We start from the raw sequence: 16911 nt of genomic DNA, 5'->3' as shown, positions 1-16911 counted from the left end.
TAGGACAGAGAGAGACAGAGCATGAACGGGGGAGGGGCAGAGAGAGAGGGAGACACAGAATCAGAAACAGGCTCCAGGCTCCGAGCCGTCAGCCCAGAGCCCGACGCGGGGCTCGAACTCACGGACCGCGAGATCGTGACCTGGCTGAAGTCGGACGCTTAACCAACTGCGCCACCCAGGCGCCCCAAACCCCACTTCTTAATGGACCATTCCCTCCTTGCACTGCCAGCCTGGGTCAGGGCTGCTCACAGTGTTGTGCTCTGGAACGCATACCCATTTTGTCACTCTACTTCCATCATGTGACTATCTGCTCCATGTCTGTGTCCTCAGCTACACTGTAAGCTTCATACGACCAGGGGCATTACCTGTTCTGGCTCACTAAGGTATCCCGGGACACTACCACATAGGGGTCCTCAAAGATCTGTTCAAAGAAACATGAATGGATCTTGGCCCACACTAGATCTTGGATTCATGCAGAGAGACAATGAACCACAACAATCTGTCTTGTTTCTTGGGGAGTGATCAAGACAAACATATGATCCCTTCCCTCCCCTCAGGCTAAGATTAACTTCAACTGTGTCCCCTGGACAGAACAGGAAGGTTGCAGGCCAATGAAAACAGCAGGGGGACAGAAGATCAAGAGAGGCTGGGGTAGGAGAGGAACTTTATAAGAAAACAGAGGCCTCCAGGCAGGAGGGCCTACATTTTTCTCTCCACTCTGAGCATCGAAGCCTATAAGTGGCTTCCTACCTCCTCTCCAAGCCTGAGGAATGGGCATCCAGTCCCCTGTATGCAGCCGATGTCCACTCTGTGGGCTCACCCCACCTGGACCTGCCTCTACCTTTAACTCACCTCTGACTTTCTTTAGTTTTCTCCTCTCCACTGGTAGCTTTTAACTCCTACTGAGAGCAACCAAAACTTCCTCCACCTGTACCCTGTCTTAGCCACCACTCTCTCTCTCTTTCCAAACTTATTTACTCTTAAACCCATGGAGGGAGGCCTCTGCCTGCTCCACTCTTGAAAACTGCTCTTACAGGATTTACCAGTAGCCTCCAGTGACCAAACCCAGTGGGCCACCCACTCAGTGGGTTCTAACTCAACCTCTTTTCTGCTCTTATAATATTCTCTTCCCTCAGATTCTGTAACATCATGTTCTTCCTTTTCTCCTCTTGCTTCATAGAACTTCTTTCTTTTGTTTTCCTTCTCTGGGTCCTTTCCAGAGTTCCAGCCATGGTATTCTCGTCTCTTCCCTCCACAAGCACAAGTGAGTTCTCAGGTCATGATTCTATCCTGTCCCATGGCGTTGCCACCTCAAACAGTGGCTACTCAAAGTGTGGTTGGTCCTCAGCACACTGCTGGTCCACCAACTTTTTGTTAACAGTCCATGACAAGATAGGTACATAAAACAAGGGCAGGCATGTAGACACTTTTCTAGCCATTTGACATTGCCGCTATGTTTTTATCGTATTTTACATAAGTATCACTTCTTAATAGACTGGAAGAAAACTAAAACCAAACAACAAAAAACTGGTCCTTCAGCACAGAAAATTTGAGAAACACTGATCTAGATCTTACAGTTTTAAACTGATCGATTGGCTGACATTGAAAAACCAAGAGACGTCACAGTAAGAAAATAAAAACATTGTTGGCTTCTCTAAATGAGACAAAACCAACTAGCCAACCAAAATACAACAGAAGATCTTGTGGTACTGGGTTCGTATTTCCACCAGGCAACAATGAGTTGATGCTAAGTGGCGGCTGCCCCCTTGAGATGGGCATGTGCCATCCAGATGACCACCTGAACTTCCTTCTCACTGTCATTACCTGCCTGGCCCCTCTGGGCCTCTGAGTCTGCCCCTCAGATAACTACAGCTCCATTCCTAGCTTCCTCCTATGTTCCAGCCCAACAATCACAACTGTCTTCTGGAATGTTCCCTTGAGTGTCCCACCAAGTCCCAACATGCCCATCCCCAATCTCATTACCTCTCTGGCCCCAAATAGTTCCTCATGCCATGTGTTCTCCGTCCTCACAAGGGACCCTACCTCACACTTCAGTCACTGGAGTGTCATTTCAGACTTCTCTCTCCCCTTCTACGACACAATCTTAACGATTTTTCCTCTGCATTCATCTTTTAATTTGTTCATTCCCGTGACAAATGTTTATTAAGTTCTGGAGACAATACCATACGGGATGCCCTCATTCTCCAGCAAGGCCTCGCTTCCACCACCAGCCTCTTCCTTGCCCACCCCCAGCAATCTGTCTTCCACTCTGAGGGCATATGCTCATTCACACACCATTTTGCCTCCACTCCTCCCCAGCGCCCACCAGATCCACCTTTTTGAAATGTCACAATTCACTTGGCTTGGGGGTAGGTGGGGGTGTAGGTAAGGGAAGCCTTTTAACATATTTCTTCTTTCATTCTGAATCAGCATCTTGCACTAATTAAAATTAAACTCTCTGCACCGCACTTGTAGAAATGAGGCCCTAATACTCAGCAATCAGACAGAAAGCAAATGATGAGTCATTTATATACTATGGCCAAGTTTCATAATCCTAGGAATTTGGGATATTCTGTTTCATTAAAAGGAGACATTTCTATTTTAAAGATCTGTTGGGTTCTTCTCTTTAGGTCAAGATGTTAAGAAGCACCATTTGGTTTTTAATTTTTTTTAATGTTTATTTTATTTTTGAGAGAGAGAGAGAGACAGAGCATGAGCAGGGGAGGGGCAGAGAGAAAGGAAGACAGAATCTGAAGCAGGCTCTAGGCTCTGAGCTGTTAGTACAGAGCCTGATGCGGGGCTCGAACTCACAAACCTTGAGATCATGACCTGAGCCAAAGTCAGATGCTTAACTGACTGAGTTACCCAGGTGCCCCGCATCATTTGGTTTTTGAAAGGGCAACACATATAGCTTAATCTAAGCCACTGAGTTTCTGACCATGAGCTGTTTCCCACAGGACAAGGCAGGGGTCTGCCTCGCCTCCCCTCCACTGCTACATTCTAAGGTCTCTGTGGTCCAGTGGAAGACAAACCTAGGTCCGAGCGGCTTGTGCAGGTCAGTGCTCACCCTTCCATCATAAAAGGGAGTGAATCTATGGGGCAGAGCCCAGAGTTGAGTACCTGAGGGCAAAGGCCCTGAAGTCTCTCACCTGGAGAGTGGCAGGGAGTGTGGCTTTCTCAGATGGGCAGCGAGGCCTAGAGACCCAACCTCCACAGAGGGGAGGCATTCAAGAGGTTCTAAAATCTATCTCTATGTACCAGACAAAGCTTCACCTGTCTGCCTCCCATGCCATCTCTCCTCCAGCTGGGACAGCCCCCTCTTCGTTCCTGAGGATGACACAGAATAGGCAGCAAATGGTTAGGAATGCACCCTTTGGGTCAGATGGGTTGGGTTCAAATCTCAGTCCCACCTTTCACAGTTTTAACTCTGGGCAAACTGCACAGCGTCTCTGTGCCTCAGTTTCTCCACCTATAAAACAGGGATGAGCCTCCAGAGGGGGTGAGATAAGGGTTAAGAGTATAGTGTGTGTAAAGCCTATTAGCACAGGGTCTGCCTGGCACACACAGGGATTCCCTCTGTGGAGTGAAATCCCATTTAAAATTCAAATAAACCTACAGGTACATAAATATGGGCCAGCAGCATATAATATAGCCAGGGAGCCCAACCTTTTCCTCCCTTCCCTTCCCTTCCCTTCCCTTCCCTTCCCTTTTCTTTTCTTTTCTCCTCTTCTTCTTCTTCTTCTTCTTCTTCTTCTTCTTCTTCTTCTCCTTCTCCTTCTGCTGCTGCTGCTGCTGCTGCTGCTGCTGCTTTTTTTGGGGGGTGGGGGATGGGGGAGGGCTTTTCTGTATTCTGTCACAGGGGCTCCAGGCCATTCCTGCATCTTTGTAGTAAACCCCCCTGATTTACCGCACCTGAGCTGGCTTGAGGAAGGCTCTGTTTTCACACAAGCAAAAGAATCCTGCCCAGAACAGCCTTCCTCTTCCCTTTGTTCATCCCAAATCCCAGCTAAACAGAACTTGACTCTCAGCCTTGAACTTCCTTTCCATGCTCCTCTCTTTACCAAAAACAGCGCCATCCGCCTCACCCCTCCATCTAGCCGTCACTTTCCGGGGCCCTCATTCTATACCACACCTCTCCAAAACCTTCCCCACTTGGCTGCAGAAACTTCCTGCTCCACCCAAATCCCACCACCTCCCGCTGGGGCCGCTCCTGTAGAAAGACCTGCCCAGGCTGCATCCGTGAACAGTCCCAGCCCCTGGGCAAAGTCCTCATCTTCTCGGAGCTGTTTCCTGGTGTCTAGAAGGGAGACACCGCTGCCGGTGTGGCCTCTTGCCCAAAATTAACCGTGAAGCACAACCCAGAATGACTCTGAAAACTTCAAAGCGTTTTCCAAACATAGGAGCTCTTTCCCAAGAAGCTCCAAAGAATGTAAAGGAATGTGAAGATGAACATGTAAGCCCTTTGTTTGACATCATTCTGTCTCCTTTACAATCCTCTGGGAACTCTGAAGAACAGGAAATTCCAAGGGGCCCCACAAACCAGCCACACAAGACAGGCTCTGGAGGTACCTGGCGGCGGGACCTTTGTTTCAAGGCAGCAGAGGCAGCATCTCTGTTCTCAGAGAGCCCTGAGACTCTTTGTCCCTGAAGCATTCAGTTCTAGGACTTGGAACACACAGTCTCTCCAAGTCTGATCATAAATCTGCCTTTTAAATGTTCTGTGGTCCATAATAAATAATTTACATAAAGGGCCGGTTGGATGGAGCACAGCAGGATACAAGAGGGGAAAAACAAAATGCAGTAGGCCAGATTTAATTTGAACAGCCAAAGTGCTCAGAGAAATCATTAGACCACACTGAAAGGAACAGAGTCGTCTTTACAGAATTCCCCTCACCCTCTGCCGAAAATCATGATGGAGAGGGGCTGTGAATTATGGCACCTTCAGCTTAATTTTACATGACACAGATACAGATGATTTTATTTTTCCCATTTGTGAGAAATAATGAAATCTCCTTTCCCTCCTTCCATCCATGTTCTCTATCCAAAAGTTCTGCTAATTTAAAACATTCAGTGGAAAAATAATACTGGGCCATTGTTCTTAAGAAAAAAAAATTTAATCACTTTGAATTTAATTCTAATAGGCAGAGAATATGAGCTTATCCTGTATGATGGTACAATGACAAAATGAGTTAATTACCATCTCATCGTAAGACGGATCTGCTTGTCACAGGAACAGGAGCCATTATTTCACACAAAATAATGACCCAGATAAAAAGTAATGACTGTAAGCTGTAGCCGCCAGTGACACAGCTTCATCTTGGCCTAAGTGAATGGCAATTAACAAGTGTCACCACTCTCTATATATACAAATAGGGACCAGGCTATTCATTAAATATTTACTGAAAAAACACAAATGGTTTTTAGTGTATTTCTTCCCAGGAAGCTCCCATGGTCTTCTACCTGCGCGATGACAGAAAAATTTACACATGTGTAAAATTCTGCCATCAGCTGGAAAAGCTGTTGATCCTACAGAGGGGTATTCAGTTCCCCTCTGCTCTTCACACACACAAGTGGTGTTTTCTCCAGACATCTTGTCTGACAACAGAAAAAAGGAACAGAGGGAAGGAGGCCCAGACCCATTGTTTTGTCCCTCTTCTCTCGGGTGTCACAGCCATTGGCCTAGAAACTACAGCCACAACCAGCACCAATGACCAGAAATGCTGGATCCTTCCAGGTCCAGCTCTCGGCTACACTGGACGGTGAGGGACAAATGGCAGGATCTCAACACCCCTGGGTTGTTGGCAGAAAGTGTACCTCCACCTGCTGACCATGACCATAAACCACCTCTCTAGAGACGAGCAGAGGTGAGAGATTCTGGGATACACATGAGGAATCTTAGTACTACCCTAGTGTGCAAGTTATCTAGTCTGTCTGGACCCAATGGTTTTTGTTTGAAAACCAGGGGTATGGCAGGAGCAGGATGGCATGGTGGGCTTTTTAAAGTATATAATATTCAAAATGTTAAAAACATAATTCTTATATTAACATAGAATAAGCAGGTGTCAATGATTTACTATGAAACAAACCATCAGATACTGATACGCATGCATGCATGTACACACACACACACACACACACACACACACACACACAGATAGACAGATGTCTACCTACACTCCAAACACTACACACACCAGTATCTGAGAGCCCACTAATCAGGCTGCTGTCTCCTTAAGACCTGATATTGGCACAATGTAACAGTCATGCAATGATCTGGCTTGGTCAAGACAAAAGTCCCAAATCATATGTTTTTTCATTATTTTTTAAAAATTTTTTAATGTTTATTTTTGAGAGAGAGAGAGAGAGAGAGAAAGAAAGAGAGAGACAGGGTGCAAGCGGGGGAGGGACAGAGAGAGAGGGAGACAGAATCCAAAGCAGGCTCCAGGTTCTGAGCTGTCAGCACACAGCCCGATGCAGGGCTTGAACTCACGGATCATGAGATCATGACCTTGGCAGAAGTCAGATGTTTAACTGACTGAGCCACTCAGGCACCCCCCCAAATCATATGTTTTTAAAAGAGCAAATGTGAAAGTATGGACAGAGACTCACGTCCTCATCTTACCCAATTACCTACAAACATTCCAAGTATCCGAGTCTTGATTACAAGCCTATTTCTAGAACAGTTTTTCCCCAGTACTCAGATCATGGGGTAAGTTCCACCTCTAGCGTGTCCCTACTCAAGTTTATTAGAACATTTTGTCTGCATCGATCCAGGAAAGAGGGCCCTATGTGTACAGGCATCTACATAAGTTACACAAAAACTCGTGTTGTCAGGCTTATGCACATGCAAACAAAAATTGCCTTTCTCCCCATTTCTTTTTTTTTTTTTCCTGAGAGAGAGAGAGAGGGAGAGAGAGAGAGTGCAAACAGGGGAGGGGCAGAGAGAGAAGGGGGAAAGACAATCCCAAGCAGGCTCTGTGCTCTGTGCTGAGCCCTATGTGGGGCTCAATCCCACAAACTGTAAGATCATGACCTGAGCTGTAATCAAGAGTTGGTGGCTTAACCGACAGTGTCACCAGGCACCTCATCCCTCCATTTCTTAAGTAATGACCTGAATTCCATCAGAGAAGAGTCTGCATCGTTCTAGTAAAATTATCAGAAATTTTGACCTACGAGGTCATCTGACTCCCAGTCTCCAGGTCTTGGCCACCATACATGAGGGGTTATTCCTAAGGCCTCGTTGAGCCTGAACACTCAATCAATGTTGAAGGGAGGGAGGCAGGAAGGAAACAACAGCAAAAGGGTCACTGGGTGTTTAAATTTTTTTTTTTTTTTTAACATTTATTTATTTTTGAGACAGAGAGAGACAGAGCATGAACGGGGGAGGGTCAGAGAGAGGGAGACACAGAATCCGAAACAGGCTCCAGGCTCTGAGCTGTCAGCACAGAGCCCGACGCGGGGCTCGAACTCACGGACTGCGAGATCATGACCCGAGCCGAAGTCGGACGCTTAACCGACTGAGCCACCCAGGCGCCCCAGGGGTCACTGGGTGTTTAAAGGGACAATCTGATTATTTCACTCTTTTGCAAAAATCCTCTGAGCAGCCTCCATTGCGTTTACAGCAGAGTCCTGGCCCTGCTCTCACCCCTGGCACTCTTTTTCTTCCCCAAAGCTCCTCTGATCTCTTCACTCCCCTCACTTGCTCCTGCACCGGGCCCTCACACACGCTGCTCGCTCTGTTTGGAGGAGTCCCCGACCTTCCCCGTGCAGCCCCATCACCAGGTAACTCCTCATCCTCTCTGTCTTAGCGTGAGATACCCCCCCCCCCCCCACTGATACCCACCCCACACGGTGTCTGCTGCTTCCCTGCTGGTAACGCTCATCACTCTCCTCCGGGGTCCACCTTACAGGCGTGAGGACCTGAGGGCCTGAGAGCGGGGACCACGGCTGTTCTCCATGTCCCAGCACCAAGCAGGCATGCGGTATTTCTGGCCCAAAGTTGACGGCCAACACTATTTATTAATGAATTCATTAGCTGACAGATGAAGTCCCAAACAAGCCATAATCACCTCTCCAGGATGGGGAATTGTCACTTGTTGTGGGAGACTGGGCGAGAGAGAACAAGGTAAGCACTAAGGAGTGAACTTAGCCCCAGTCCGGGCAAGGACATTCCTTCTGCAGTGAATGTCCTACTGAAACTCAGGTGAACCTTGCAATTAGGCAGGGAACCTCGTATGGCATGATGAGAAATTCAAAACCAGACACATTTCTGGGCAGAGAAGGACTCCCCTGCAAGTAGGCAATTTTCCCTTGTGTAACTGCATATGCCAGTGGTCACGGGGCTCTGGGCTGCTCCCACACTAGGAAAGAAAGGCGGCTCGTAGCAATGAGGCCCCACAGGACAAGTGGAAGGTGGGATCCGGGCTGGCGGTGGGGAGTGGCCCACCACCCTGAGGGTTTGGCAGGAGTCTCAGCAGTGAGCCCACAGGCCTGTTCGCTGTGAATGCTGCTCCAGCCTTAAAAGACAAGGTCCAAGGTCTCGCCAGACTGGGAAGGGGGGAAGCCATCTTGTTTCAGAGTCATCGTCAGCCCGAGCTATGTGTGTGTGGGGGGGCGCGGGGGGTAGGGGGTGCTGCACCCCTGTGGGGCCGCCCGAAGGCCCAGGTGTGAGGAGGCACTGGCTGCTACCCTGGCCTGTGCGGTGTGGCTGAACTGCCCTTGGCCAGCCCCCGGCCGGCTCGCGCTGCACAACTGTTCAACTGTCTCCTGACCACAGGGCTCACCTTCTTAATGAACTCCGGGATGAGCTTTTGGCCCGTCAGGTGGTCTAAGGAGGAACAGCAATCTAATTCCAAGATGTAGCGTTCGTTGTGGAGATCATTTTTCTGAGATCTGAAGAGAGGGGGAAAAAACAACCAAAGGTTAAGATTTTGTAATATACTTATGTATGAATCATTGGGTATTTAATAAAACCCCAAATTCTTTCCTGAAAGTAAATACCAAAAAGGCACTGCTGAAAAATAATTTATGGTAAAAACTCAAATTATACATAGATGTATAATTATACACATCATGGAAAGACCTCCAAGACATAGCATTAAGTAAAACACACCATTATAGAATTTTAGTACAATATGGTTTATGCGTTAAACAACACACACACACACACACACACACACACACACACACACACACTACCATAATATTTATTTCCCATGGGTTTATATCTGCCAAGGCATAGACAAAAAGGCACACCAAACCAACAACAGCATTTAATTCTGGGGGAAGGAGAGGATCTGTCTGTAGGGGAACTGGGTCTAGGGCTGGTGGCGGTAACTGAAATTGACTTTGGCTGTATCTTTAATTTTTTCCACTTTTTCTGAAGATAGTATATTCTTATAGCACTTGGAAAATTAAAATTAATTTAAAAGAACTTTTAAAAGGTTCAATCCCTACAGAAGGCAATCTGGCAAAATCTACCAAAATTAAAGATGCACTAAAGAAAGAATATAAAGCAGGGCACCTGGGTGGCTCAGTCGGTTAAACACCCAACTTCGGCTCAGGTCATGATATCATGGTTCGAGCCCTGCATTGGGCTCTGTGATGACAGCTCAGAGTTTGGAGCCTGCTTCGGATTCTGTGTCTCCCTCTCTCTCTTCCCCTCCCCCGCTCACGTTCTGTCTCTGTCTCAAAAATAAACATTAAAAAAATTATATCTATCTATCTATCTATCTATCTATCTATCTATCGAGATATATGGCAACTAAAGTCCTGGGGAAAGAGTGGATATAAAGGGTTGTTTGTGGCAAACAATTTCAGTCTTCTGGTCGGTGCAGAGGCATCCAGCATGGCCCTGTCATTTCCCCACCCAGGTGGTTTGGCCGCTTCTGTCCTTCCCTCATGTAACTGTGCACATCATGTACATCATGCAACACTCAGGAGAACCAGCAGCAAGTGATACCAGAAGGAAATTCTACCACTCCACACCATGCCTTTGAAGAGCTCCTATAGGGAGCTCTTGTATGGGGGCTTGAGGAACTCCTGAAAGCCACGTGATCATCAGAAATTGAAGGTGATTCCTTGGCCCACCCAGCCAGGGATAAGGCAAGAAGAAATGGACTGCAGTTAAGTGTCAGCGGGGCGTGTCTGCTCTCTCTCTGGGTGGCTGGTCATGGGGATCAGGACTTAGGGACCAGGGCGCTGGACTCTGTCCAAGGGCTTACAGCACACGCACAGTCACTCCCCACTGGCTGAGGGGTGAGCAGGGCTCTCCTGGCCCACTTATGAGGAGCTCTACCTAAAAGGGGCCCATGCCAGCCTCTGTGAGAGCAGGGGTGGCCAGAAAATTCTTAAAGTGGGCACTTTCATACAGAACTCTGAATACACATATATCCTACCAAATCAATGGTTTCTGAATGCATATTTGCTATATTTTAAAAAATGATTTCTAAGATTCTTATATATCATGAAAAGCAATTTATGTGCTACCATTGACCATCTGGGTATGATTTACATGGAATTCAAAAGTGAAAAATTTTTAAAGAGGATTTGGTTTTTCCCAGGTGTGCAATTATCATTGGGTAACCAAAGGTCAATAGCATATCTTGATTTTATTTTTCCTTCTAACATATCCTTTCAGGCGTAGGGACTGAGGCACATACTTTTGAAATGTGAAAGAATAAACTGATTCCTACTGGTCAAACTGGAATAAACTAACTCCAAAAAAGAAACCGATTCTGCGCTCCAGTCTTCCTGCTTTATAACTTCATCACAGACTGGAATCATGTTCTCATTTTCCCCCCACATTCTCATCCTCTATCCCCCCCCCCCAAACAAAAGACCTATTGAGAGGAACTAAAGCAGAATATTTCAGACTTTTGAAAGAGAAGACGTGGTCATGACATCCTGTCATGCGTATCGTGGGGTCTCCAACAACAAAGACAGGCGTGGGAAGACAGTGTTCTAACATGTGAAATCCCAGCTGCTCTGTCATATGAAGACAAAGGTCAGACTGTGTGAGGTTATTTATAAACACCCACTGGAGGGGGCGCCTGGGTGACTCAGTTGGTTAAGCGGCCGACTTTGGCTCAGGTCATGATCTCATGGTTTGTGGGTTCGAGCCCCGTGTTGGGCTCTGTGCTGACAGCTCAGAGCCTGGAGCCTGCTTCAGATTCTGTGTCTCCCTCTCTCTCTGCCCCTTCCCCGCTCACACTCTGTCTCTCTGTCAAAAAAAAAAAAACAAAAACAAAAACAAAACATAAACACACACACACACACACACACACACACACACACACACACACACTGAGATTTTAAATGAGTAGGCTAAAAAACAGGAATCATTTTAAATAAGTCGACACTGTATCCACTCAGTAAAACACTCATAAGATGAACAGAGGGAAGATGAGTCTGCCTTTCAGCAGCTCAACAGCCCAGGTTCATAAGGAATAACCTTTAGTAGAGGACCTCATAACTACCATCTTTGGTTCTATAACAAGAAGTACTATAAGAAGGGAGGCATCTCTGGTTCATTTCATCAGATAATTGACTCAGTTACATCGGAACTGAAAGGAGCACAAAAAATCAACAAAAATGGGCATTATTACAAATTTTCTAGATGCCACATGAAAAATCACATCCTGACCTACAGTCTTGGCAAAGCGAATCCAACATCTGCTGAGGGAATAGATGAGCAACTAATAGGTCTTCCCTGGCTTCAGGGATTACCTCCACAATTTAACCACATTAAATATGGTTGCTCTGGTGAACACACGCTAAGGTGACCCCTTCCTCCCAATCACCTCCACCTGCTGGTGTTCATGCCTTTGTAAAACCCTCCCTTTGAGTGAGGACAGGTACTGAACCTTGCTTCTAACCATCACAATATGGCAAAGAGGATGGGGTATCCCTCCTGTGATTACACTATGCTATAAGATTCCATTTCAGCAGACTGGAGCTATATGTTCCTCTTGCTGGCTTTGAAAAAGAAAGCTGCCATGTTATGAAAGGGCCACATAGCAAGGAACTGTGGGCAGCCCCTGGATAACAGTTGGCAAGAAACAGGGATGTCAGTTCTATGACTGCAAGGAGATGAATTCTGCCAAGAACCTAAGGGAAGCAGTGGAAACAGATCTTTCCCCAGTTGAACCTCTGTTGAGATCACAGCCCCTGACAGCACCTATATTGCAGCTGGATGAGACCTGATGCAAAGAACCTAAATACGCTATGGAATCTGTGAGATCATGAATGCATGTTGTTCTGAGCCATCAAATTTGTGGCAATTCATTACAGAGCATAGAAAAATAATACAGATGCTGAGTAGGAAGATATTAGAACTTCATGCTCAGAACAGGCCTCCCACTGGTGAGTAGGTTCAGGTCCAGGCCCAGGCCCACAAGATCTAGTCAGACAGCTGACAGCAGCCTGAGAGTGGCCACTGACAGGTGACGAGTGTTCCACATCTCTGAGGACAAGGACTACCCTGGGAGAGAGAAGCAGACACCTGCCAGAAGTGGCTGCAGGGGCCTGGGCGTGGCCCTCCAAGGGATCACATCAGGAGGGAATAGTATTCTGCAGTCAGGAAAGTTCCTAAGGAAGAAGCATTAACGTGAAACTCTCAGCTGAGGAGATATTTGCCCTCACAGGAGGGGGAACACCATTTATCTTTCCCCAAAGGCCATTCTGGAAAAGGAAACGAGAAACCTGGAACCAAACTTCCCCCGGACTGAGGCTTAAATGGCTGCCAGTTCTGGAAAGGACAGAGACCTGGGTTTAAACAATAAGAAAAAGGAAGAACACAGACTGCATTTTTGGAGATGTGGGATTAACTACAAACTAAAGCCTCCCTCATCTGGAAATTAACACCGCATACTCTGAAATTAAATGTGAGCACTCTGACAAGAGCGCTGTTAACAACGAAATATGCTTCCCCCTCTCCCTCCATTATCCATTCCATAATTTCCTCCAGACTTACTGGTTACAGGCTACAGGTGCTAAAGCAAACTAGAGATGGGCCATTTACAATTATGGACAATTTATTTAAACTTTCTGTGTCTCAGTTTCTTTCACTGTTAAGTGGAAATATTATGAATAACTGTCTCTTAACATCATTGTAAGGATTAAATAAGACAAAAGCCTATAAAGCCCTTACTATAGGCCATGGCGGGAGGTCTGGGCTCAGCAAACATTAGCCATTGATGATTTAGCGACTATCATCTGTAATTGCGTTAACTTTCCAAACACCCTTCACAGTTAAGAATTATTCATTCAATAAAAACTGACTGTAACTACTATGTGCCAGACATTATTCTTAAGCATATATCAATAGAGACAACAGAAGAGACAAATATCTCTGCCCTCGTGGAGCTTACAGTCTAGTGGAGAGGGACAGGCCAAAAACAATAAGCATACATGAGCACATAAAAGAGTATGTTCAGCAGTAGTTTAGAAGAAAAAAGAAACAGCAAGATGAAGAGAATCAGGAGTATGTGGGAAAGCTGCAATTTTAATGAGGGTGGTCTGGGTGTCCTCACTGAGAAGTGACATTTAGAATAAAGATCTATGGGAAGTGAGGGAGTTGGCCATGCTGATATCTAGGGTAAGAGCCTCCAGGTAGAGGGAATAGCCAGTGTAAAGGCCCTGAGGTGAGATAACACAGAGGCCCTGTGGCTGGAGGCCAGTGCATGAAGGGCAGAGGAGGAAGAGAAAGAAGACAAGCCAGAGAGCCAATGGGGAGTGAGGTAATGTAGACCGTAGAGGCCACAGTGAAGACAGTAGTTTTTACACAGAAAGAGGGGAAGCCCTTGGAGAGTATTGAACACAGAAGTAACATGATCCAATTGATAGGAGGCAGCTAAGAGAGACTAACTCAGTGGTCCAGTGGGGAGATGATGGTGGCTCAACGTGGGTTGTTAGCAGTTTAGCAACAGTCACAAAGGCTGGATTCTGAATATATTTTCAAGGTGGAACTTTCAGGACTTTCTTGTGGAGTGTAGAGGGAAGAAAGCAGATGAGGGTGACTGAGAATTTTTGTCCCAGTAACTGGGAGACATTGCTACAGCTGTCATGGGGAAGGTTGTGGGTGGCACAGGTTTGGGGGAAGGTCAATAATTCAGTTTCAGATGTTCTGAACTTGCCTTATGCAGCAGACATCTAAGTAGAGATGTCTGGTCGACAGTTTAATACATATTCCAGTCTGGATTTCAGGAGAGGGGCTGGAGATATAAATATGAGAGTCATCAGCTTTCAGATGGTATTTAAAGCACAAGACCAGCTGAGATTTCAATTAACATAGAGAAAGAATAGTCAAAGACTAAATCTTGGGACCCTCCATCATTGAAGACATTGGGAGAAAAGAGAAGAAAGCCCAAAGGAGAAGAAGGAGAAACCAGGGAGGAAGGAAGAAAACCAAGAGACTATGCTATCTGTCCTGAAAGTCAAACCAGGGAAGCATGTCAAGGAGCAAGGTATGGGCCACCCTGTCATCTGCTTCAATTAACAAATGCACAATCTTCTCTTCAATTTACCAGTAGTCTTGAAATCCCCAAAGGGAAATAGGATTTAATCCATCCTACGGAAAAAGTGCAAAGAAATCTGTTTACATTTAATATGTGATTAAAATGCGTTGATTATCAAATTAATCCATTGACTTGGGTCCTGAACAGTTTGGTCCCTTGAAAAAATAAAATCATCTTCATGCTGTTAGGTCATTTCTCAAAAACTTCCTGGGGAAAAATTAACTGAAAAAACCTCTAACCCTGTCACATCTTGAGGCCCCCACTTGTATGCAGCATTGGAGAGTTGGTGGGGGGGTTATTTCCATTCCAAAGGGATTTTCTGAAAGGAAGAGGGATAAAAGGGATACTACTGGGCAGAGATGTGATGCCCTAAAAGCCAAGAATACATAAGACAAAATGCATTCAAATTCTTAGTGTAGCAACGTAGTGGTAACAAGGCACATACACATGGCGGTCCTTGACTGCTCAGGACACTGGAGAAGTAGCTAAGACTTCACAGCCCAGCAAAGTTTTAAAAAGCTATCATAACATGACAACTAAACTGGGTCCCATAACTAAAGGGCACTGGAGAAGTAGCTAAGACTTCACAGCCCAGCAAAGTTTTAAAAAGCCATCATAACGTGACAACTGGCTGGGTCCCATAACTAAAAGAGAACATGAATAGAAAAACTGATGAAATCCAAATAAAATCCACATTTTAGTTAACAGTAATGTACCAGCATTAATTTCTTAGCTTTGACACATGCACCATGGTAATGTAAGATAGTAACACTTAGGGAAACTTGATGAAGGGTATAAGGGAATTATTTGTGATTTCTTTGCAATTTTTCTGTTAAATATAAAATGATTCCAAAATAAAATTTATTTTTATAAAGAGAAAAAAAGCCATTCTATACTTTTGGGTATTTGTGTTTCCTGTTTTGACTCTTTAATATTGATTCTCTGGGTCAGCATCTCTAGACTAAACCTACACCGCTGCCTGACCCTACTTCTCATATCAGAGGTCCTTCAAATCATATGAAGGCAATGTCTGAAACAACTGGGTATGGAGAAGAAAAGGAAAATGCCCTTTGACATGCCCTGACTTCAGGCACTGGAATGGGCTCTTTTAATCAGACGGGGTTTCCTACAGCGCAGGCAACCTCAGCCCTGGCTGCATTCAACACTGGAAGCACTTGGGGAGCTCTCACAAATTCGGATTAATTGGTTTTGGGTATGACTTGGGCAAGGAGACTTTGGAAACTCCCAGGTGATTCTAATGTGCAGTCAGAGTGAAGAACCACCACCCAGGCTGGGTATGTTGTATCTGCCACTCTCGTAGAGATCTTCCCTGGGCAATAACTGAACAAGCCCGTGGAAAGAGAAAACACAGAATGAATGACTTGCAGAGATCAATAATGTAGACTCCGGAGAAAAACAAACCTTCCAAAAAAAAAGACCAGAGATTAAGGAAATGTAAAATAAGAATGAGGACTTTTCTCTATGCCTCTTTTGGTCAGAAAAACTCAAAAAGTATATCCAGCTTCTTGCCCCCCTCACTTCTTCTTTTTTTAATTGTGGCTAATGTACATAACATTTACCACTGTAACCATTTCTACGTGTACTTTCAGTGTCATTAAGTACATTCACAATGTCAGGCGACCATCACCACTATCCATTTCCAGAACTTTCTCATCATCCCAAACAGCCCTCACTTGTTTGACACCTTATAAATGGGATGTGGGCCAAAAGCGAGTAGAAAATTTTAAATAAACGCTTGCACAACAAACACATAAAAGCAGACTTAGATGCTGAGCACTTGTGTGCAAACCTTTCCTAATTGTAGGGCAGGGGAGCAAAGAGCCCCTATGCTGAAGTACCTCAGACGTCAGCACAACTGGCCACAGATGTCAGAGTTGTTTAAGACCATAAGAAAAGACCACCTACTCTGAGTCGTGTTGACCTCATTACATGCAAACATCAACTATAATAAAAACTGCGCAGATCAGAGCTGTGCTTGTTACCAACGATCACATCTGCCCAGGGTTGTGCAGTCACTCCCCAGGCAGCCAGGGGATCAGAAGGTCAAATCAGGGATACAAACTTAAAGGCCCACAGGTAATGAATGGAAGAGGATATTTTTGACCAAAAACACATAATCTAGACACTTTGTTCTCATATAAAAGATATAAGAATGGTCTTTATGTCCACCAAGGCTCTCTCTGCTTTTCATTCAGACACAGAATTCTACTGGATGTCCTCTCACAATGACATTTCTTTTTTTTTTCTTTTTCTTCTTTAAAAATAAATTTTTCTTAAGTTCATTTATTTATTTTTGAGAGACAGAGAGAGTGGGCGGGGCAGGGGCAGAGAGAGAGAGGGAGAGAGAGGATTCCAAGCAGGATCCTCACTGTCA

At 45.5% G+C, this 16911-nt stretch overlaps 1 protein-coding gene across 2 annotated transcripts in view; it reads right to left on the bottom strand.

Moving 5' to 3' along the window:
* RFTN1 (raftlin, lipid raft linker 1) overlaps positions 1-16911 on the bottom strand; it is a 211051-nt gene that overhangs the window by 92008 nt on the left and 102132 nt on the right. For both annotated transcript variants that reach the window (XM_040480120.1, XM_040480119.1), the window contains exon 4: positions 8784-8892. In XM_040480120.1, coding sequence (XP_040336054.1) covers positions 8784-8892 — 109 coding nt within the window. The remainder of the gene's footprint in view (positions 1-8783; positions 8893-16911) is intronic.

The sequence above is a fragment of the Herpailurus yagouaroundi genome, unplaced genomic scaffold (genome assembly GCF_014898765.1).
Source record: "Herpailurus yagouaroundi ecotype Mexico unplaced genomic scaffold, PumYag 159, whole genome shotgun sequence".
NCBI classification, from domain to species: Eukaryota; Metazoa; Chordata; class Mammalia; order Carnivora; family Felidae; genus Herpailurus; species Herpailurus yagouaroundi.
Note: the sequence above shows the minus strand (reverse complement) of the source record. Positions and strands in the feature narration are given on the sequence as shown.